Source organism: Meleagris gallopavo, chromosome 1, assembly GCF_905368555.1.
Source record: "Meleagris gallopavo chromosome 1, MGAL_WU_HG_1.1, whole genome shotgun sequence".
Taxonomy (NCBI): domain Eukaryota; kingdom Metazoa; phylum Chordata; class Aves; order Galliformes; family Phasianidae; genus Meleagris; species Meleagris gallopavo.
This window is the reverse complement of record NC_139404.1, coordinates 128,411,564-128,436,106: the sequence shown is the minus strand read 5'-3', so window position 1 is coordinate 128,436,106 and position 24,543 is coordinate 128,411,564. Positions and strand designations below refer to the sequence as shown.

The 24,543-nt window shown below is 36.2% G+C and overlaps 1 protein-coding gene across 4 annotated transcripts in view; it reads right to left on the bottom strand.

Annotated features, from left to right (window-relative positions):
* The window catches only part of HERC2 (HECT and RLD domain containing E3 ubiquitin protein ligase 2), a 104,569-nt gene that overhangs the window by 3,603 nt on the left and 76,423 nt on the right, over positions 1-24,543 (bottom strand). For all 4 annotated transcript variants that reach the window (XM_085213479.1, XM_085213499.1, XM_085213490.1 and 1 more), the window contains 19 exons: positions 23,665-23,796; positions 22,643-22,801; positions 22,431-22,549; positions 21,921-22,046; positions 20,757-20,912; positions 20,498-20,613; positions 20,181-20,379; positions 17,693-17,907; positions 16,748-16,925; positions 15,439-15,600; positions 14,331-14,422; positions 13,303-13,442; positions 12,147-12,334; positions 11,307-11,504; positions 9,045-9,128; positions 3,040-3,181; positions 2,052-2,246; positions 1,830-1,942; positions 795-985 (listed from right to left, as the gene is read on the bottom strand). In XM_085213479.1, coding sequence (XP_085069605.1) covers positions 795-985; positions 1,830-1,942; positions 2,052-2,246; positions 3,040-3,181; positions 9,045-9,128; positions 11,307-11,504; positions 12,147-12,334; positions 13,303-13,442; positions 14,331-14,422; positions 15,439-15,600; positions 16,748-16,925; positions 17,693-17,907; positions 20,181-20,379; positions 20,498-20,613; positions 20,757-20,912; positions 21,921-22,046; positions 22,431-22,549; positions 22,643-22,801; positions 23,665-23,796 — 2,905 coding nt within the window. The remainder of the gene's footprint in view (positions 1-794; positions 986-1,829; positions 1,943-2,051; positions 2,247-3,039; positions 3,182-9,044; positions 9,129-11,306; positions 11,505-12,146; positions 12,335-13,302; positions 13,443-14,330; positions 14,423-15,438; positions 15,601-16,747; positions 16,926-17,692; positions 17,908-20,180; positions 20,380-20,497; positions 20,614-20,756; positions 20,913-21,920; positions 22,047-22,430; positions 22,550-22,642; positions 22,802-23,664; positions 23,797-24,543) is intronic.

The following is a 24,543-nucleotide window of genomic DNA, read 5'->3' as shown; positions in this document are numbered from 1 at the left end:
TCCATCACAAATAATACTCATGCCTACTGTCAAAAATAGCTTTAGATAGTGGCTCAGAACTGCTTATAGCAAAAATAAATAAAACAGTAAAGCAAAGACTATAATTCAGATAATCGTTGGCAGATACTGCACTGCAAGCTAATAAGCATATAGCAATGAGATAATCTTGCACAAGTATCCTCTAAAACAGATGACTGTGGTGAAGAGAATAAAACAACTATGAATCAGTTTTTTGACAAAATTATCTTATCTCCATAATTTAATAGGAAAGACGGCTACTAGGCTCCCTGTTTCCCATAACAAGATGCCTGAAGTTCAATGTACTGGTCTAGATTTAGATATTTGGGTATCTAACTAACCAAATGTTCAGCATTTGTGAAAATGGACAACTACATCCCACAGAGTTTAGAGCAAAGTTCAGCTTTTGGCACCTATGCATGAATTTAGTTGTCTGCACATAGATGTCAGGATTATTTTACAGGGTCCAGGGTATAAACGTTTTGTTTTGCATATTCTATCTTATATGAGAACAGGAAAACCATTCATCTAGGACCGTTCTTGGCTAGATTATCTTACTGGTCTTTTCAAACTTTAATGATTCAATAATTCAATTGATGGTATTTAAAAACAAACAAACAAAAGCCTGTGAGAGTAGTAGCACTGAAAGTGCTATTCACAAGTTGCTAAATGATCAAAATACATAAGAGAATGCATGCAAGGTAAGGCTTCAAGCCTAATTCTTTGAAATGAAAATGCTTATTCATTTAACAATTTGAATGACTTATTCAACAAACCTGTAGTTTATTGCCAGCCTCACATATTCAGCTCTGTTATCCAGTGTAATATGAGTGTACTTGGAACTCAGCTGAATATCTTGACCACTTGCATTAGGCACAGTGAATGGAAGGCTCATAGCTTCAAACTCTTCTGATGTAGCTTCATTGTCTCGAATGTACATAAGTCCAGGAATAAAATCTTTATCAACCTTTTGAAAAAATATGCCTGAGTTAAAGTCAGCTTATTAGCACCCTACAGCATTGTGTCCTTCCTACCAAAAGCATGACATCGTGTGCCATCTACCAAAAGCATTGGGTAAAACGTCTGACCATACCTCATCTAAGTGAATTCCAAAACAGCAAAATGGCTCAGTCTATTACATGAAATTTCATTATGCTGAAATGTTGAAAGGTACACGTGTTCTGGATTTCAAACCATTCAGGGAACATTTGCCAAGAAACTGTATTATATAAGAAAATGGATTTAAAGCTTAAAAAACACGATCAACTCTGTAAAATCCAATGGTTGTTTTGGTTCAAAAGAAATCTCCTTACCGACATATGAAAGACCCAGTACTTTTACAGTAAGTGCATTTCCAGACGACAGCAGTTGAAAAGCAACTCATCTTTGTAACAAAAGATCTAACTCTTAACTCCACATTTAGTGAGTTCAGTAAACAGGAAGTTTGTGATTCTCAGTACATTGACTCAGACTATCTTCCATAGTAGTTTGAACTCATTTTCAGACACTAACAGCTATGGACACATTTTCTGGCAAGAAAGAGTTGGACTACAAACATTTATCTAGTCAAACCCACAAGTGGATTTGAGAATGCTCTCAAATTCAAAGAAGTTATTTAATTACTTCTGACTTAAATTTACAGCTTTAACAGAGAGTACAAGCGATCCTTATGTATTGGCTCAGAAATGTGAAAGGTCAGACAAAACACTACAAATATGCACAGCAGGGAAGCCAATCACCAGAGAACTGTTTTATATTAGAGTCTGCTTGTCTTCTGTAAGTTATAACTTACAAAGAAATAGCACACTTACCTCACTGAGATCAGCAATTGTTAGGTTCATTCCTGCAAGCTGTTTCCATACTGGTTCAGCGAGGTTGAGGCTCAGAGGACTGCCAGTCCGGATAGCAATACCCAGAAGGACACCTGTAAGTTTAAATAAGGGTGGGGAACTTTGTATTATATATTTTTTTGAATAGATTACTAATATTCTGAACTTGTAATGCAAGTAGAATGTCACAGCGTTGCTAATTACCCAAGAAACGGAACATGTTCATATGCAAAAGAGACTTGGCAGCAGGATTTAGTAGGAAACAATCTCTGTTTGCTCCAGATTCATCTCTTCCATTTGGTGTCACGATTAACAGAGGGGTCAGCCCATTCTGAAGCTCCTCACACATTTCTGCTATTGATTCACTGTAACCTCCACCGCAATCATCCACAGATTCACCTTGGAGAAGAAAACAGGCTCATAAATTTACATTATTCCAAAAATATGTTTACAAATGAAGTCTTGAAATGAACTGGATTTCCTTTCACATGGATAACTGTGTAAACAAAAGTTTACTAAAAGCTACATCTGTTCTTCTGAAAACACCTGATGTTTTCCTTTGTATTTGGATTTCTCCAGTTTCTTGGAAATAGTATTGTTTTAGAAGATTATCAACAACATACCAGAGTTTCAAAAATATTCTTTTGGCAGAGCTTAACTACCAGTTTTGTTTTAAATACTTGTCAAAATAAAAGAGATGGCAAACAGACTCCTGTATGTCATTTTAAAGTAGATACATTCTATATATTTTAGTAGATACAGTGCAGACTCAATCTAAATTGTATTTCATCAAAAAATTCAAAGAGACATGCAAATTGTGAAAAGAATGATGGAAGTAGGAACAGCCAGTCTGAATTATTTTTGGATTCTGACAACCGAAAAATAGGCTTCGGTTTTGCAAATACCCTTCATAAGTAAAAGAGTTGCCTTCAGAATTTGAGGACAATTACAACCCTGTTTCCACTAATCTTAAGGGTTGTTTGCAGATTTTTGGTTGTTTTTGTTGATTTTTAAATTATTTTTAAAGGCTTTATTATTTCCTAACATTTTAAGCACATTCCTCTGCCAACATGCTGTTTTACTGTATCCCTTCCTTTCCTCAGATCCTTCAAAAATAAAAGAGAAGAAGCCAGAAAAAGATAGGTAGAAAATAGTTGAGACAAAGATGGTACGAAACAAAGAATTCTCTTACCAACAAACTTGACTTTCCAAACACGATGAGGAAGCAGAAGGCTATCAGGGCTGAAAGAGCTCATTTTAGCACACATCTGTCCAAAAACTGACTTTGTACCATCTGGCCCAGCCAGTCCACCTTTACTCCTAGAACGTTTTACCTGTCAATTAAACACATGATAATAGTCACTACAAGAACATATATCAGCCAGATATATGTTGCAGATCAGAGATGAGATTATAACATTAATGTGTTTAGTGAAACATTTGTAGAGGCCTACCCTGTATTTTGTATACATGTATATTATAAACAAAGTAAGAACCAAGCTTCAAATTACAACACTGCAATATTTTTCTCTGCTATTTCATATCTAATCAATCCTGGATATAGATATTGCAGATTCTTATTATATATCTTCACCCTTTAAAAGAAGACAAAAGAATTTAAAATTTGTAGTTATTAGAAGGCCAGAACTATTGAAGAATAGCTGAGGCTAGAAGGGACCTCTGGGAGCCACCTGGCCCAGCCCCTGCTCCAGCAGAGCCACCCAGACCAGAGTGTCCAGGGCCAGGAAGCTTTTGGAGATCCCCAAGAAGGAGACCCCACAGCCTGTGCCACTGCTCTGTCACATGCACAGCACGGGAATGCTCCTGGTGTTCATTGGGAGCTCCTGTGTGCCAGTCTGTGCCCAAGACCTCCTGTCCTGGGCACTAAGATCTTACTTAGCTCCACACTCTTTCCAGCCTCCATTCATGTGTATTATACTCATTGATAAGATACTTTGAGCCTTCTGTTTTCCAGGCTGAACAGTCCCAGATCTCAGCCTTTCCACATAAGAGAGATTGTCCACTCCCTTCATCTTTGTGGCATTCCTGTTGGGCTTTCTCCAGTACTTATATACCTTTCTTATACTGGGGAACCCGGAACTGGACACAGTGTTCCAAGTGTGGTCACACCAATGCTGAGTGGAAGTATCACCTTCCTCAGTCTGGTAGCAATGACTTGCCTAACACAACCAAGTTTACCATTAGTCTGCGTTGCATCAAGGTCACACTGCTGGCTGATGTTCAGCTTGATGTTCATCAAGACCCCCAGAGCCTTTCCCACCAAGCAGCTTTCAGGTTGGGCAGCCTCTAGCCTACATTTGTGTGTGGGCCAGTTCCTCCTCACATGCAGGACTTCACACTTCTCCTTGTTGAGCCTCATGAGAATCCTATCAATCCACTTCTCCAGTGCACTGAGGTCCCTCTGGATGGCAGTAAGACCCTCTGGTGTATCAGCCACTCATTCCATAATTATCCTCAGCAAGTTTTGTTGCTGACACACACACTCTACCTTATATTCCAGATCATTAATGAGTATGTTAGAACAGGACTGGACCCCATGATATGCCTCTACATACTTGCCTCCAGCTCGACACTGTGCCACTAACACCTGACCCTTTTAGCCTGGCCATTCAGTCACTTCTCAACAACCTCACTGTCTGCTCATCTAGTTCATACTTTAATCATGTTGTTCCCAACAGGTGAAAATAATGTATACCTAAACATCAATCAGAAAAAGATGCGTGCCAACTTCCACTAGGTCTTATTTCTGTGACATAGCTGTTTAACTGTGATTACTGTAATCACCACTATTAGCAGAAGAAATTGGCACAAACATGAAAAGCACAGTATCTGGTTACCTAGGTGCTTCCACACCACATCCTGCATCAACTGAATGACTGTTCTGAACAGGTTGGTTAGATCTTAGTAATTTTATGCTTAGAGCTGGAAACATGTGAAACAACTAGGGCACGTTCCCTGCAGCTAGACAGAATGATTCTTACCAGCCCTACTGACAACTCTGTGGGCTTTCTTCCCTAGATAAGGAATTTTGTGTTCCCCTCAACCACCAGTAACCATTTTTAACTTCAAATGGCTCATTGTTCATCTGTCTCCACTCAATATTTTATCTGTTCATATTGGAAGCAAATGGAAAGACAGTGGAATGCCAGTAACAAAGTTTTTTTATTAACAAAGTTTTCTTCCTTTATTGATGAAGAAAGAAATAATGATTTGGTATATTTGTTTTTTGTTTTGTTTGTTTGTTTTTGATTTTTTTTTTGGGGGGGGGGGAAGGGCTTTTTGTTTGGTTTTGTTTTCCTGGATTGCAATAGTCTTCTCATTAGCAAACTTGTTTTAATTTAATGGATCTCTAAAGAATTCAGATGCCTAAGAAATTTGAAGTTGGGAAGCTGAGAGCCTTCTCTTGAAAAGATTAGGTATGAGTAGGTGGTCTGTGAATGCAGTAGTTAATTCACTGTTATTTCAAATCTCAAACTGAAAACACAAGTCAAGTGACAATAAAATGGCCAACAATCTAGACTGAAGTCAATAGGAAAGCACTCATAATTGCTATTCCTATTGTACATCTTATTTAGCAATTGTTCACTAGCTACACAAGGTTTGCATTTAAATCTGATCACGTAGATGCTCGAATAGTTAAAACTCAACTTTAACAAAATAATGTAAGTACATCACAAGGGATTATTGACACTTCTAGCACTATGATATTTTGCTGTGCCAACACAGACAGATGTCCATATTAAAATGTATTAGGTTATTAGCAAAGAGCAGAACTCTGGCAAAATTCAAACAAATTTGTTTAGGCCACATTTCAGCACCGGTGTTTTAACTTTTCATTGTAGAGGTCTAGAACATGAAGCTTTGCTCCTGTTTCCAAATTGTGTCCTTTACAGATGTAGTAAGTAAACCGTGGAATCCATTTTACTGAATAGGATAAACAGTTTCAGATATAATTCTTATTTACTATGTCTCACTAAACACAGATTATGCAACATAAAAAATTTTTGAAATACAGTTCTAGCATTTTTGCTGTTGAGGTAGCTTTTTAGCACAACACATGCTGACCAGAGCCCCAAAAGAGCTTCTGTAAAACAGTCAGCCATCAGAAGATGCTAGCCTATGGAAACGCAACTTTTCCCGGACCAGAGAGAAATGCAGCAGCTCACTAGCAGCATACAGCAATGTGTAGAGGAATCAAGTTCAAAAATGTGCCTCAGTAAATAATCAGTTATTGTGAGCACAATCACTGCAACAAGGAGGAAGCACTTAAATTCATCTCTTACCTGGCTACAGCATTTTTAAATAATGAAGATCAAAATTTAAGTTCCTTCTCCAAATCTGAATAAAAAGACCTATTTGCCCTAAACATCCTCCTAGAACTAGAGAAATACCAGCCATCCTGTGGGACCATCTCCAGTTTCAGCCTGGTAGAAGTGTATTATGTCAAGCCACACACTTAGGGACTAATAAAAATGCTTATGAAAAGATGACAGTTTGTTAGTTGGAATCAGCTAAGAGAGAGAAGAAGGTTCTGTTAACACAGAAGACATCTATGAAGAAAAGAAACACCGTTTAAGGAAATGTCATGAAATCAATTTTCAAAAGCAGAAAAGAAATGTCAGCATGATAATTCCAAGAGTACAGACGTCATCTGTATATTGAGGTTTCAGTTAACTATGCTCAAACTGAAACAGCAGTGAAAAAATACACTATCAAAAGATAAGGAGCACTGAAAGACCATTCTACAAAAACAGACACACAAAAAATCTTAGCTTATTCAATGTAGGAAAAAGAAAGTTGATGTGTTCTTTAAAAGCACACTTGGTTAAGGTACAAGGCAATAACCAGGAAGGAGGAATGTCACTTAAACTGAAGTGCAGCACTTGCAAAAGAAGAAAACATTCATTCATTCATATCTCGTATAACTTAACATATCAGAAGTGCAACATTCCTCCTAAGAAAGCAGAAGACACTGAACCAGGAGTACTCGTTCTCCTTAATAACTAAAATTTCTTTGCCTATTAAAAGGAGGAAAGATCACAAAATACAAGGCATGCTCTGAAAGTAATGCATCCTGTTTTATTATGCTAGCCCATGGACGAGGCGGATGTTGGTGGCAGAGCAGTGGAGGTTGAACCTTCTCACTAATATTGTTACATTTTTTTGCCGTGCAACAATGGCAGCAGAGGGGCATGTGAGACTCCAAATGGAGACCCCAAACAGGACCTTCACATGGAAGTGTATATGAGGCAAAGGTGTGTTACTGAACTCCTCCATCTGGAAAAAATGCTATCCACTGACATTCACTGATGCTTGCTAAACATCCACAGAGATCAGAAAGTGGATGTGAGGCAATGTGTGGTGCCTTGCAGCAGTAGCACGAGATATGATAAAGATAAGCCATGTTCCAGAAGGCCGTGCACAGCTGTCACCTCTTCTGGAGCAGATTTTTACAAGTGCAGCGTGCAGGCTCTTGTCCATCACTGACAAAAATGCATAGCTAATGCTGGTGACTGCTGAAAACCATGTTTTGTGTTGAGAATTTTCTCTATCAAACAGAGTTTTTTGTAGCTGTTGTAGTTTCCATGGAAATAAATAAGCACTGCTTTGGAACAACCTACGTATTTTAAAGAACAAGTCAGTATCTGAACAACTTTAAATTAAAATCTCACTCATTTATTTTACACAGAGGAAGAAGTAGTGAACTGACTGCACCACATAATTTACAAACTGCAAAAAGTATCTTTTGACAGCAAAGGAATTTTCAAGTCTTACTACAGTTGAACTCCCATCTACAATTAAATTGAAAACTCTGTAGCTGTTTGAGACTCCATAAAGCAGCTTTGAATCGCTACTTAAAGGATCAAATAATTTCATTCAAATAGATCTTTCACTCAATTGTTTCATTCTCTCCAAGACCTAACTCAAGAGATTATAATCCACATTTTGTACTGTATAAGCAGGGCAGATTACGAGTACGGTCTTTTTTAGTCTTGGCTAAATCTTGGAAAGGCTTGTGTTACAGAAATATCCCATTTCCTAAAGAAGCTATGAAAACTGAAGCCTCAATGTTACCAGTTTTTTTCTGAATTTATGAATTAAATATGATATGAATTAATGAACAGGAATACAAGAGAAGCCCATCTTTAATAATTAACACAACAGTAGAAGAATACTAGGAAACAAGCCCCAAACCCAATCATTTGTTTTCAGCTTAAAGCTAAATATTTGCACTGCTTATTTTGAATTCCGCCCCAAAAAATAAAAATAAAACTCTAGCTTCCCAGAGTATGTATTAAAGCAACATATTTTAATCACATAACGTTAGCAGAAAAAGTTTTAAGAGCCTGTGGAAAATGGCAAATGAACAGAAAGTATCATCCAGCCAAAACAGAAGGTATTTCAGCTCACTGAGAAATAACTCATTATTCAAAGGTTTTGCAGCTTCTCAATTCTAATTTCACAAAGAGTAAGTTTTCTTACTTCCTAAAGTATATTTGAAAAAATGAGAAAAACCACACGACTAAAGGAAAGAAGCATATGAGGATTCTGTAATACCAAACATCAGTCCATTCAAACAAAAACGTTTTAGTATTCTATGTTACAAAAACATCTATGGACAAAAAAAAAAAAAAAAAAAAGCTCTATTTGGCCTAAGGCACAACATTACATTTTCTAATGTCAATGACAATAAAAAGCCCTTTTATATCAAACAGCTCTGCAATCGATATATGATCACATGCAGTGACCTGATTCTTAATCATACTGAAGCGCCTTCTTCCTGTTCTCCCTGTAACCCTTCATGTCCTCTGTTCTGAAAGTAACACTGGAATAATTCATGTGATCATCTCGGAAGGTAAGAAAGGCATCAGAATCTCTGCTCTCTAAAATCATCTAATACAGTGAATTTTGAAAAAGCCATTCTTTGTCAAGCAGGACATACTTCGCTCATTACACTCCAAATCATACACTTATTTCAACTGCTCCCTCCCCTCCCCATACATCTATAGTCTGGATGAAAACCTACTGAAAAGAAAAAAAGCTTCATTGTTGTATCCACCAACGTAAACCCGAGTCCGCAGTACTCAGACACCAAACAGCTGAAACACGAAGGGACCTGAAGAATGTTAAGCACTGGTGACTAAACATATGTACTAAAAACCAAACTTTGGATACCTGTATTCTATTGAGCTCAACAACTGGCCCATGCTGACGATCTCTCACCATAGTTGCTTGCACAACCTTTCGGAAAGCTGCCTCCTAATAAAGGAAAATATAAAAAATTAAGTGGTAAGATTGCAATCAAATAAAAATACCGCATATATTTGACAGATAAATATATTCTTAGTTCAATTAAGGAAAAAGCAAAAAAAGACTCTTCAACGGAACAGAGAAACTGATGCTATTGTACTATTCTTAAGCAATTTTTTTCCAAGTACATCACAAAACACTGAAAAGGCATAAAGCCCTTGAGACGTTCTTTAGAAAACATGGAAACAAACGTCAACTAATTCTGAAACGCTCAAAAATGAACAAGAGCAACAGAATATAAAATTGTGAGATGTTACTTAAGGAGCATGTTAGTTTGAGCTAATGCAATCCATACTTGAAACACCTGAAATACTAAAAACTAAAGAAGAAAATCTCTCCTGCATCACACAAAATAGTGGCTTGAAAAGTTCTACTGCATCCAGATTCAGTTATTACTAGACAACCAGTATGCTACTGAGTGTAAATTAACTTATACTGCACTAATATGAATGTAATTAAAAGTTGGAAAAAAACAATCAAAAAGTCAAAGGGGAGACCATCCTGCCAAGGAAGGACAGAAATAAACAAAGAAACCCACAATTTTTTTTGGTGCAAATTTAATTATCTGTATTTCTCTCACTAAATATTTGAATCCAATTTTACATTGTCAGTTTCAAGAAAGGTTTAAAAACATTTTAAGTTTGTTTGGTTTTTGTTTTTTAATATCCCTCATCAAAATGAGGTCAGGATGCCTCTTGTAGCTGAAGCAAGGAGGCCTCATCCACAGGCTCCCCACAGTCAGGCAGCCTGTAGCAGATCCCAACCACCAAATGTCCTTCATTGGTCCAGCCAGCAATTTTAACCCACAAGCTCTCAAACCAGTCATGGCTGTTTCTCAGAGGCTTAGAGCTCTTCACATCCTATTTGCTTATTAACATGGAAGTCAATTCCCCTCCCCTCTTGCTCTACCTATCCCATCTAAAAAGTCTGTAGCCCTTAGTTGCAGTATTCTTGTCATGCAATATATCATACCATGTTTCTACAATAGCAAATACAACATTTACAATTTCTGGCATCCCTGATGATTGTTTTTGGCATAAAATATGCCTAATACCACATTTTATCTTCTATCTGAAATCTTTCGACAACTGTTCTTCACACTGTAAAGATATTGAATATTACTCCTACACACAAATTCCTGTACTTATACCTAAAGACTCCCATTAATAGCATTAAGATGCACAAGTATCATGAATAGAATGGACTTCCCTTTCGCTCTTTTGATGAAAAATTGCGGTGTTCTCTTGGCCCACGAAGCATATATTCAGCCAGATTTCTTTTCTACATAATTTTATTGGGGTCTAGAGAGACTGTGAGACAGTGTGTTCTAAAGAGTCTAATAGTAGGTCATGTGTCTTATTTAAGGATACAGAGCAGCACTGCAGGAAAAAAAAATTGCTTCTAGTTTCAATTAGATCACCTAGTAATTTTTGCCTGTTTACATATGGCTATCACTTTTTGTTAGATTAGACAAGTTACTAGGACAGCAAGAAAATTCAGATCCAAAGCTAGTGATCATACAGAAGGCCAGTCATCTTTTTAAAGGCTTTCCATAACTGAAGTTTTGAATTAATGTTGCATCCTTCAAGAATCTTAAATATCTTATATGACATAAATATCAGTCATGAAGTCTGACTTTCTATATAGCTGTGTATTCTATGTTTCTTTATTCATTTGAGATTGGATCCTAGGTATCCTTTCTTTTAACATCATTTAAAGCCACAGAACTTGCTTTAGATCAAGTATTATATCATCTGATTATTGCAACTGAAATACAAAAAGCAGACAATGACTATTTGAAATATATCTTGTTGTTTGTTGTTGGCTTTTTTTTTTTCCCTGATTATTCTAAAAGAATTTGGCTCTAACACAAACATAAGACCTACAACATACAGTTATTTTTAAGACCAATACGCAGTCCAAAAAAAGGCAGAGGAAAACCTAATAAAGAGAACACATTCGCGAAGAAAGATATGTGCATAACCAGAATGCATACGTTCTGACATACAACTTACAGAATAAATTAAGATAGAAGTTCAGTTTTCAGAACTTCAGAAACAGTTTAAGCAGTACATTTAAACAGTATAGTTACAAGTGACTCCTTTAAAAATCTATTCAGATAAATACCTTTCCCTGTGATATCAGTATTCCCCGTAGTGTGTCAAACCCAACTGATGGTCCTTGGCCAGTTTCATCAAGTCTTCCTTCAAGATCAAACATTGGAATACAAGGACAAAAGAGTTCTGAAATGTGATGCAGCAGTAGAAGCCTGTTTCTCAATGAAATGATGGGTATTTCCTGTAGATGGTTGTACTCCATAGGAACCTATAATAATGTAATTATATCCAATAATTTAGGATTATTCTATCCTTTATTTTGTTAAACAGAACAGAAACTTAAGACTGGTAGGCAAATTTGTATCAGAAATTCAGGAATTGCTTATTCACAGTGTAAAATCTTAATATGGAATCCAGTTGTGTCTAAAAGATATGTAGAGTATACATCTAAACTGAAAGCACCTGCAAGTAATAAAATACAACAGTTACACTATTCTTGTCATTTCAAATTTTACTATTCTCTTTATCCATAAATAAACACATTTTACATCCTGTCACCACTCCACCTAGGCATTATGCACCATTATTATAGCTGAAAAACTGAATGTTCAAAAAACATTCTCAGTGCAAAGCAAGCAATGATGGATTCACGTAGAAGAGGTGGGATACAGAATTAAAATTCCTTCCAGTTTACTCTTCAGTATCAGATTAACAACTGAATGAAGAATCCTTTTCACTCGAAAAAAAAACAATCTATCTTTGGAAATACAGAAGCAGAACACTGTCTCCAAGCCAAATTAAAGCACACTAAACTGATACAAAGATTTAGAAAGGAAATATATCTGCTGAAAGATAAGCAACAAACACTAGTACATTAAAACAACCGAATGCAGTAAGCCAAAAACATCACCTGTGTAGGAAGCTTGCCAGCATTAGCAGGTTTACTGGTTGACCAAGCTAAAGTATGTGCTGAGCCACAGGCAACTCTGTTGATCTTTTTACCCTGGAGTGCTGCAACCAAACGTGGTCTTTGGATGGCATTAGTTGTTCCATCTCCAAGCTGTCCTTCATCATTATCTCCCCAGGTATACACTTCCCCTAAATCAAGAAAAAAAAAAATTATTTCTGAAGATAGAAATTTGTTTGTTTGTTTTAAATAAGCATTTAGAAATCATTTAACCAATTGAAACCATGGATAGTAATTAAGATTTCTAGAACTGACAGCTGTCCTGACATCCTGCAGGTAAAAGTGAATGACACAGTTACAGCTGTACAGCAGCTAGTATTAAATGCATCAATTTCCTCACAGTTTATATAATAAAGTTCTATTGCAGAACAGTAGGAAATGGTAGTGCAGAAAGATAACAACAGATACACCAGAAACAGTCTGTACTTCACAGTTTCATAGCAAAAAAAAAAAAAAAAAAAAGAAAGCTAAAAAAAGAATTAGAAAAAACATCATTTTGCGTAAGAGTCTGTAGTAGCTTATGTTATTAGAGTGGACAGTAAAATGGGTGTTTAGTGTTGTAAAATTGGAAAATATTTTTTTAAAAAGCAACTTTGATTCAGAGCTTTCATTTTCTGCAGCTATATCCTATTATACTAGCATCTACAAAACAGTTCTGCAGATCTGTTACTTAAATTTGGAAATATTCAGTATCTCAATCTATTTTAGAAGAAGCAATATTGTTTGTGCAATGCTTCATCTACCAAGTTAAAACACCCAGGCAATTCAGACAACCCTATAAAAAAAAGCTAATTCCATTAATTCTACTCCTTGATCTACTCATAATTACTTTTTAAGCTGTGTTTTTCTTCTACCATCAGCATTTATGAAACTTAATTTTTATTAATTCAAAACCTTCAGTTGTTTTTAAGTGATCTCTGTAAATCAATGACATGCTTTGTGCTCAAGAAATATGCAACTTCTGAAAACCCAAAATATGTAGATGCACATAGAGGATCAGCATTTTTAGCAAGGACAGCCTACCAATACTCAACTTAAAGTTTCCTTTTTTTATTCCCTCTCCAAATTTGGTACTAAGTAACATATTTAATTTTTATACCATCTTCAGTGCAGCAAACACAGTGTAAAGACCCAGTAGCAATTGCAATGACTTTCTTTCCTTGCAGACCCTGCACTTGTCGTGGTCTTCTAACATGGTCATCAGATCCATGGCCTAGGCGATGATAATCTCCTTTGCCCCTGCACAGAGAAGACAGAACATTTCAAAACTGAGTTTTAATATTAGAAAGAATGAAAACACGGAATGTGTCATATATTTGGCCTGGAGAAGTATTTATAAATATCAGGCAAAAATATTTGATATTTAGCAGAAACAGTACAGTTCTGACTCCAATTATTCAAAATGAATAATCCCTAGTTCATAAGACATGGATGTGACTCTGCTGTTACAATAAAAATACATGGTTCCAGCTTGCTCTTCATAGGTTCTTTCACCACATTCACATGTGTTTTGTTGTTTTTGTTTTTTGTTTTTTGTTTTTTTGTTTGTTTCTCTTAAAAAAGACTCGAGGACTAGGCTTCTATCAGTTGCAAAAGCAGTACCAACCTCAGAGACTAACTTCATACAGTTTGAGGATATCACATGGAGGTAGTGTTTGGAAGGTATTTTGTTTTGTTTTTCTAAACACTTCAGTCTGGTAGTTGTTTAAACTACCAGAATTGCACAGGAAGATTAAAACAACAAACTAGATATACAAATTCTTAGATAAGAAAGATTTTGATAATATATGAAAATGTTATTTACGCTGTCATCTTCCAGACTGCATGACACTTTGAGCTTACATTTTTAGTGATCTCCTTTGAACTTTTGCATTTTATAGTGGTCAATGTCTTGAACAAGAAGTCTGTGTTTACATCTCCATGACAAAACACCTTAGTTTTTCATGCAAATAGCACTACAGTATGCTCCTCAAACTGCTAGATTTTATTACTAATCAAAACAGAGAAATTCAGAAGAGTTTTCCATATGGGAGAAAAATCAAAGCAGCGAAGGCAGCATAACAGTAATACTTGTTGCAAAGAAGGCTACATTTAATGCTGTCCAAATAACTAATATAAAATACTTACCAGGTATATACTGCTCCAGATTTGGTAAGAGCCACAGAAAATTGTGATCCACATTCTACTTTAACCACTCCAAGGCCTGTGAGAGAATCAATCTAGGAAAATAATAGCAAATAAAATAACAATCAATTATGGAGACTACAGTTTCATCATCCATCCAGTGTTTAGTCATATCTTAAGTACAATAAATTGTCTAAATGTTGCAGTACCTATAAGTAAGCTTATAAATTAAAATGTTTACGTAGATCATTTAACAGAATTCCACTGCTTTCATCTTTCTATTATTTAATACTTAAACCCTAAAAAGAAGCTCAGATTTGGAAAACCACTGAAGATCTTAACTAGTATTTTTTACCTGCAGCAATATCTCCTTAGTAGAAATAATAAGGCTCTGTCTCCAGCTACTCAACATTAATTATCACTAGCTCCTCTGACACGGATGTGGTCTTCTGCCTTTGTAAAAATACTTGAACCTGCAATACGCTGTTCCTATTCGTTCTGTATGTGCCCTTACATCATTTTATCATCAATCCTATGGATTGATCATCAACAAGACTGATAAGCTATGTTCAAATTGTGTTACATCATGCAATAATTAAATAAAAAACACCCCTACTTGGAACAGGCCAGTAGACTGTTCTTTAGGAAAGGAAATGGAAACACCTGCATCCATATAAAGAGGTGCAATTCTGGATTAAAAATATAAAATCCACTGTGCATAGGTGTGCACAATGACACTGACGTAGTTACACGTTATTCTCAAATACAAACAGTGCTCATCTCTATAACAACTGCTATTATTCAAATTAGTTGGCTACATGGATTTTGTTTGAAATATGAAGATTCCTTGGGAAATTTCTAACCTTTCAAAACGAAATAACATTAAAGCAACAAACCAGAAATGCTCTCCAAATAACAAAATCGTAAAACCAACTGTTACTCAGCACAAAAATTGAAGACTAGTCACTGTATCCTACAAAGCTCATTGTTAACATCAAAAGGATCCTGATGTCCCATGGTGGGAGGAAATTTGCTCATATTAATGTATGTCTTCACTAATTTCTATTAACCTTATGGTTTATAAAACAATTGAAAATATGTATTCAAATACCTTCATCGGCACTTTACAGCCATCACTGCCTCCTCTCCCAAGTTTTCCATAATCTCCATCACCCCAAGACCAGACTGTATCATCATCCGTCAGGCACAATGTCTGTGCATCTCCACTGCCACAGGCTATGTCAATCACACGATAGCCCTGAAGAGCTTCTACCTGTAAAGCAATCACCAGTTTTTGTTTACAATAAAGACTCAGTCACTTAGTTTCAAGAAAAGAAATCAAACCCAACTTGGAGCGAAGGAAGCATCACTGGAACTACAAGACCGAAATACAACAGAATCTTGCAAATGAATTCAAATCAAAAGGCTTTGCTCTTTTCAAACTAATAAAATAACTACATATTTCACATACTGAATTATTCTTTTTTACTTGGTGAACAATTTTTTTTATTTTTTTTTATTTTTTTTTATTTTTAACCTTAAAAAAAAAAAACACCACAGGGAAAGTAACTCATACAAAACATGTAATGTTACCAAAGGCTATATTCTATTTATGTGTTCAGGTCCTCTGCTTCACTCTTGTGTACACTAAGCACTGAATACACTGCTTATTTTCAAATAGCCTCTTACTATTTTACAATTCCACTGTTTTCTGAATTAAATCAACATCTTGACTTTTGAAATGCTGCCATCTAGTGATGATGTATGGAATTGAGATTCACAAAGCAAAAGAACTCTTGACACACAAACTGCATTTTCCTAATCCACATCCCTCTTGAAATAAGGGATTTGAGGAAGCTCAATCCGTCATCCAAACCAGGATGGAACTTCACATACTTCAAACTGATCTACGGATTTGTTATTTTCATTCTAATCAAGAAAATGGAGGAATGTTATACAACAAAGTCAGGTAGACTTTGCTTTGGGGGGCAGGGGAATGCAAACACCTGATTACTTTCAGTGCAAAGCACTCCTGTGGAAGGTTGCAGGCAAGTTAATCCCTCTTCAAGATACCTCCCACCCCTCACCCAAACTGGAACCAACAACAGCATGTAATCCGTTTACAATTGGTACAGGTTACGTCCTTTGCACTCACAGAATTGTTGTTTGGCTTTTAGAGCTGCTGTTTTGTTTGGCAGGGAGGGTTAAGTCCTCTCCAAAACAAATTCTTTATAAGCTGCTTAGTGATCTCTAGCAAAGTTTTGCAGCTCAACTTTTACTGCATTCTTACAAACCACTTCTGTTCTCTGAAGCAACCACTGTTTCCTCCTATTTTTTTACAATGCAGAAATACTGAAAGTCACAGATCAGAAGTTAAGAACTGGAATAAAAGACCACACAGAATTCCAAAGGCTTCTTACCAGTTTAGGCTTCAGTTGGTCTTCGCTATCTCCGTGCCCAAGCCGCCCATATCTTCCCTTTCCCCATGTGAAAAGGTCTCCTGCAGCTGTAATACATGCACTGTGTGCTCCACCAGCAGCGATGTCAACCACTTCTATACCTCTCAGAGATTCAATTACACGAGGACGATCACAAGGGCTGAAATGAAAATACTTTTTGACACACCTTTTGGAATAGACAACTCACATAAACCAACGTATAAAGAGCTTTGCAAAATGAGTATGAGGACATCTACCTCACTATTTACTTTTGTTCCAGATTAACATCCTCAGGATTTATGTTAAATTATTCATTCTAAAAATTTTTAGAGGTCTATAAAAGCTGGAAGTATTTTACTACCTGTTCTACTAAAGCATAACAGGTTAAATGAAGCTACAGAAACATTTCCATTAAAACTTAAGAGTTAAGCATTTACTGTGGAAAAATCAGTCTAATTTATTATACATTATTAAAATTTCTAGCATAGCATGTACTGATTTTCTCCATGGACTCGAGCATTCTTTTTTTTTTTTATATCTAATTATTGTCTATAACAACAATACCTGTGTTAAAGCTTCTTTAACACAGGTAACTGCAAGTGAATATCAGAAGCAGAATGGTAGTTTTGTTTCCTCCCTGAAGTGCTACATACACACAGTGTAGATACCAAAGGAAATCCCCTGGACTTCAGCATCAGCAGATAAGCTAGAAGATAATATTTAGTCACAGAAATCCAAGTAATTTTATCTGACAAAAATTTTGTGGTTCTGCAACTCGAAGACATACATTTCTACATCACTACTTAACACTGACTTCTACACACAGACTGTATTCATGTAACACTTCAAATACATTTCAACTATTATAAGTATTCATTCATAGTTGTAAAAAAAAAAAAAAAAAAAAAAAACAAAACAAAGCATTACCTTCGGTTTCCATGGCCAAGTTTACCATCTTCTGCTTCACCCCAAGAATAAACTTCTCCCTCAGAAGACAATGCCAAACAGTGCTTCCCTCCTGAGTTCACTGCAACTTTCTTTATAAACACATGTTGAATGGATTCCAGTAAAGTCGGAGTAGAAACTGACTCTGTTCCTCCAATTCCAAGCCTACCACCTGCTCCATATCCAGTGGCATACAGCTTTAGAATAAAAAGTAAAGTTTAATTTTGTTTATGTCTTGAAGACCATTCACTATGGCTATAGAGAAGAATGCTTAATGTGTACTAAAACAGAATTGATGCAAAGGCCACCTCTATATCCTCCTTTGGAAATTTTGAGAACGTATGTATTAACAGGAAGAGGTTTTTCTTTTTTTCCTTTCAAAATAAAAGTGGCATTGTTTTAAAGACTTAATTTAAGCAAGCAACATCAGTACATGTTCTACACTGAAGCTCCTGAATGTGTGGAAGGAGAAGAGGGAGTACTCAAGCTTTCATTTTGGCCTCACAGTACTATATAACAATAGTCTAAGGACAAAGCCAAGTAAGTTGAAGCAGAGGTCATATTCAAGATCAATACAGATGTAAAGAGGAGACCAAGTTTAGGCAACAAATTCTTCGTCAAACCTGAAGCAGAAACAGCTTACATTGCACACAAATATAATCTAAGAACAACTCCTCCAGTACACATATCTCTTTTCCCCTTAGAAAGGACACTTGTCATTCAAGGCCCCTTTCCTAATAGCGTGATCTCTACTGCATAGACATGAGCTTCTTTTGCTTTCAGTCTGCACTTAGCTTTAAAGTCTTCTGCTTTTTACTACCTGAAGAAGATCTTCTGTGTCCAAAAACTGTCTACTTTTCCAACTCCACAAGCTGGTCTTGGAAGAAAGAGAATAATTCTACCTATCAATGTAACTGTGACTTAATTTTGCTTATCAGTTGTTCAAAGGAGCTCTTTCCCATTGTAATTCAGGTGAATTTTCAAGCCCAATCAGACAAGACTCAGAAGCTATAGCTTCCAACTATTCAGTTTCACAAGAAGAATTTAACACTACCCTGCTTCAACATACCAGGTCAGGTGCACATACATATGTTCTGGAAAAACAATTTTCCACACTACTTTCGTAGCAATACAATCTAACCCTTAATCAAGGAAAAAATAAACACAGACATTTCTTGTCAGCAATTTCAACCTGTGTTGCCAAAAAAATCAATCAGAAAATGCATGATTATGTAAACATACAAATAAAATTCCACATTAGATTTTCAAACTTGTACTGAAGTTTTATAATAACTGATGAGCTCATTTGCACACATTCTCCATAAAAATTGAATTTGTTATAGAAGGTTTTACACTTTCAAAGTTTCTAATCCTGTCCCAATAAACCAGAGATTCTAGACTCCTATGCATTTAGTTTTCCTTATCCCATAAACATTCAATTACCCATTCTTGAAAGTACAATACATGGAAGTTAGTACCTCTTATGTCAGGAATGAAAATATGGCTACATTCAAGTTAATATGAGCTGTCAATGACTAATGCATTTTATTTTAAATCCCAATGCTGATTTTGTGAAAATATCAAGAAAATATAACTTTGTGTAATAACATTACAAAACCACCTACCATCTGCGGGTGTCTTTCAAGCATTACTACTCTAGTTTTCTTTCTTCCATGGGACACACACATTCACAGATGCTTCTTTGTACTCTGTCCCACACAATTCTTTAACTACAGTACTGCTTTTTAATCTGTTTGTCTATTCAAAAGTAATTTACCTCAACACGATTATGTCAAAAGCAATGTCATTAATCTGTCTCTTTTCCCTTGGTGAAAAATCAAACAACGATGATACTGACTGTCCAGGACAGAGCTGTTACAGTGTATCACTAGATGAATGTAACTGCAACAAGAAAGTTCAGCTACAATTCTGTACCATATCTACAAACAAAGCTGCCATTTGTATGAAAATTAAGATATCTTCAAATTCACAAATCCATTTTTTTCCCCTACATGACATTACACTAAGTGATCCATCCTCAACATTGCGCATCCAAGTATCTGCAGATTAGATACTGCAATATCTAACTTTCAGAAGTCAGCTCTGAACAAAGTCAGATCCCATTTACATCTCTCTCCTGTCAGGGAGAAATCATCACCATCACATTTTACTGTCTGTCATGTTGTACAAGACTCTGTGAGCATGCTACTTGTATTCTTTATTTTCCAAAATCTGACAGCAGTTTTGAATCAAGAACTAAAATATGCATTACTAGTTTCAAGTTTAACGCTGCAGTTCACTGAGTTCTTCTGTTTTAATGGCAGAATGGGTACAGTTTAGTTTCTTTAACATACATTTATATATAGATATATAGATATGTATGTATGTTTGTATGTACGTAAATGGTGAAAAACACACAACAGGATGAAATTTTTACAAGGAGTTTAACAAACATTTATTGTACACTTACCTTTCCATCAGCAGTCACTGCAAACAGTGTCTGCTCACCACCAATTAATTGCACTGGTCTAAGAGTAGCAAGAGCTTCACATGGAGTTGGGACTTTGACTTTTGCCCCTTCAATTCCACCAAGTTGTCCTCTGTGATTATGACCCCAACCATAAATGGTTCCACTGCCTCCAGCAGAAAGCGTCCAATCGTCAGGTCGTCTGTGTGACATTCAAAATAAAGCATTATAAATGAGCTTAATGAAAGTCATGAAAAAAGTTTATTTGTACAACAACAAAGCATCACAAGACAAAACAAATGACAGTTGAAAGAAGTAACCTATTCATCCACTGGACAAGCTGTTCATCCTGTTCTCTCTTAAAGACATCATGGCATTCATGAAGAACATCCATATGTTCGTTATCTGCCATTAATTCTCGAATTTTCTTTGCTACCTGTAAAATATTTTGCATTAAACAAAATTATTCCAAATATACCATATTCTGATCACAGCTGGCATAAACTAATTCAAATCTCAGTCTTTTAGATGCAATGCTTTTCTAAGTTCCATGAGCTATTTAAAATACTCTGGCAATACCTCATCGAGGAAAAGGCGAGGTAATGGTGTCCTTTTATCAAGGGCCACAGCAACCCTGGATGCCATACAGTATCTTCTGAACCAGGCCCATTTGTGTGTCTCAGCACAGCAAGGGAGAGTATCCAGCTCTAGATCACAAGCAAGAGCCACAAGAACCTGCAGACAAAACAGATTTTAGAGCTGCAACAAAAGTACGTAATAGAAACTAACACGCATTTGATGTAGCAGAACAGCTCATAGACCAGCAGGGCATCAACAGTCTCAGAAAATGTAAAGTGCAGGGGACACTAAGAGCTATCCACCTACATTATCCTCACTGATGGGGCAGCATCAAGTGTATGCAAGCTGATCTCACACAGTTAGATATCTAGGTTTCCTCCTCTAATACAGGAATTTTCACAGTACACCTGTGACAAACATTCCTAGATTAATTGCCTTTTCTATATCAAAAATGACATGCTGAACATTTTATCTTCTATTTCTAAACTAAGTAACCTTCCTCCAATTAAATCAAGTATTTCAGTGTGTTACTGGCAAAGACATTATATAATGGATTATTTCTGCCCTGGAAAACCTTTTACATATTTTAAAACTTCTTTTCTTTAAGACAGATAAATCCTTTTACATTTACTACAGTGGAAGCTTTTTTAAGCCTTTTTATTCTTGTTGCTCTTCTCTAGACTGGCTCAGCATATTTCTCTGTACTTTGAAGTACATGGCTCAAAATAGAAGAGCTCTCCTTTTACAATATTCTTATTTGTTCCTACTGGAGGTAAGTAATACCCTCAAGGATATTTTAAAGGACAAAAATATATAAATATTCCTGTTAGGACAATTCAGATATCAATTGTCAAAAGTATAGCTGAAGCTGCAGTGTACTACACTTCCAAGATATTGTTCTTAACTACCTACCTCAGTCTAGCCAGATGTTCCTGATTTTTGTATCTGCATATTTGGTTCTCATTTTAGAAGTAGTATTCTGATTTTATCATTAGTCAAACTAATCTTAGTGACTTCAGACTAATTTTTCAAAATCCATTAAAAGCAGCCTTTAAATGAAGTTTTTTCTATCAGGATGAAGTGAGCTTGTCACACACACCAAAAAAAAAAAAAAATCACAAAAAAATTTTACTCATGAATTCTTTACTGATTGTATCCCATTACCTTAAAGAAAGGGCTGTGGAGTAGTTGCTTGCCACCTCTCACAATGGGGTCTTCATAGTCAAACTGTCGCTGCAATGCTTCTGGAAGACCCTTAACCAAAGCAGCTAAAGCACTCCCTGTAAAACTCTAGAGAAATCAGAGCAGTTGAAAATTACACTGTGTGCTATAGGAAATTACTTAGATGGCCATGACAAATCATTAGTAACTTTCCAAACCATAGTTTGCTTTGTGAAGCATCAGTTCCATCCATTTCCTAATACAAAAGTATTTCTATCATCTTTAGCAATTCCAAAATTACATGGATATAAAACTGGAATTAGCTTTAATTTTTTTCTAAAACAAAGCCTCTGTACAAAGACTTGCAGACATGCTCAAGTAGGCTATTCATTTAGCACATTTCCTATTTTGCGGTTACCAATAAAAATCTTGTAAATAAAGGCCAACATTTTTAATGCTTCACAAACATCTTAATGAGAAAAATGTTAGAGGAGAGCTTCTGTGCCCTCTTACCAAAGTTCGTGCCTCTCCATCATTGTCTCCAAGAATCCGGTTGATGTTAATAGACTGGCCAAATTCTGTTGTGAGCAATTTCCGTAGTCTCTGCAAAGCCCACATTCTATGGCCAGCAGCTAAAGAAGCAAAAAGCACACAATACCCGGAATTAATTGAAACAACAATTTTAACTTCAAAAAAGTAGGTTTAAAATTAGGACTTACACCTACCTAAGGCACTCAGTTGAGCACAAGCTGCAAGAGAAGCTGCCAAGCGAGGAACTATACTCCTGTTGGAAGCAAAATTTAAACGAAAATCCAACAAACACGTAACCAAATCCATTGAGGGGCATGAAAGAATGCAACGATCTGAGAGAAGATCTTTGGGGCCTGCAAGAAATATAAAGAAAAGGTAAAGAAGATTTGATGATTTTTCCCCTTTTACTGAAATTAGAACAGAAATAAGAGCAGGATCTGCTGAACAAACACAGCAGTCTACAGTGCCTGAGTTGGTCCACTCCACCTCCCTTTGAAGGAACTGGAAGAAAGAGCCATTTTCATTACTTACAATATCTTGGGTTATAATGGATCCACACAAGGATCACTGAGGACAACTCCCAACTCCACACAGGGAAACTTAAGAGTTAAACAATCCATCTAAGAGTATTTTATCCTAATGCTTTATGAACACCAAAACATTTAGGGTCATGACCACTTCCCTGAGAAGCCAGTTACAGTGCTTGACCACTCTCATCTCAGTGGGGAACTGTTCCCTAATACTCAATATGAACTACCTCTGCCTCTTGCTTTAAGCCATACTCTCGAGTCACACCAGTCATCATATAATTCACCTAATACCCTGGATTCATTAGGGAAAATACGTGTCTGTCTGTCTCTCTCTCTCTCTGTCTCTCTCTCTCTCTGTCTCTCTCTCTCTCCCTCTCTCTCTCTCTCTCTCTCTCTCTCTCTCTCTCTCTCTCTCTCTCTCCTGTCTCTCTCTCTCTCTCTCTCTCTCTCTCTCTCTCACATGAAGTAGCCTCCCCTCACAGACAGACAAACAAGAGCAACTACAAAACATTTTTCTCTCCCCCATGTGCACCTCTCAAGCCTCTGCTGAAAATGCTTGCTATGTATGAAAGAAAACATTTTCTTAGTATGAATACAAATGAACAATTAACCTTCGGCATGTAAATATTTAAATTACATTGGTAAATATACTCTCACTCTTTTATAAATGAGACATATTACTTTACCTGCAGCTGGCATGATAGGATAAACAGTGAATCGCCATCCCCATCCATTTACAGAGCCATCACTGATGAACTTCCACTTTAGTTCATCCCCTGGAATTCGCAACTCACTAGACCAATCTGACCACTCACGACCTGTTACAGTAAGTAATATGAACATGTTCACGTACGCTGATCACGCCGATCCAATCTACCCAGCAATAACAACTTCTCTCTATGGTTATTTTAATATTACAAACATCACATAAACATATTCCAAAACAAAAGTGTATGTGAAGCACATGTACATACCTATAATGATGTTACATAACCAAAATAGAAGTCTTAAACAGTTCAATTATCACTTCTATTGTATGTCTTCAGTGCTTTTCATACCACTTTCAGAAGACAATTATGAGCTCTTACTACAACCGCACTGTCCTATCTTCAAATTATCTTTTCATATTACAAAAATATATTAAAGCATTAAGCTTTAGGTCTTTTTCCAATCAAAAACAGCTCAATAATAAAGCACATGAAGAAGTGCATCTGAAACAGGTTGGGGAAAAAGTCATTCATAGTAAAAGCTCACATTATAGGGTGTCACATTACGTGCTGAAAAACGTTAAGTATAGGTAGTACTACTTAGATTCTTGCACATGATGTCACAGATGGAAAGGGTTAAGGTAAGATTTGATGAGATTTCAAATACTCCTCTATCATCTACACAAAGGCAACAGTGTTTAAAAATGAAATCATAGACAACGGAATAAAAGATGTGGAGATTTCACATCGAGTCAGGTACATAGACCAGAGCAGAAAACAGAAAGACAGAGCCTAGATTCTATTCTGGGCATTCAACAGAAGAAGATCATTTGTCTTGACTGTAAAAAAAAAAAAAAA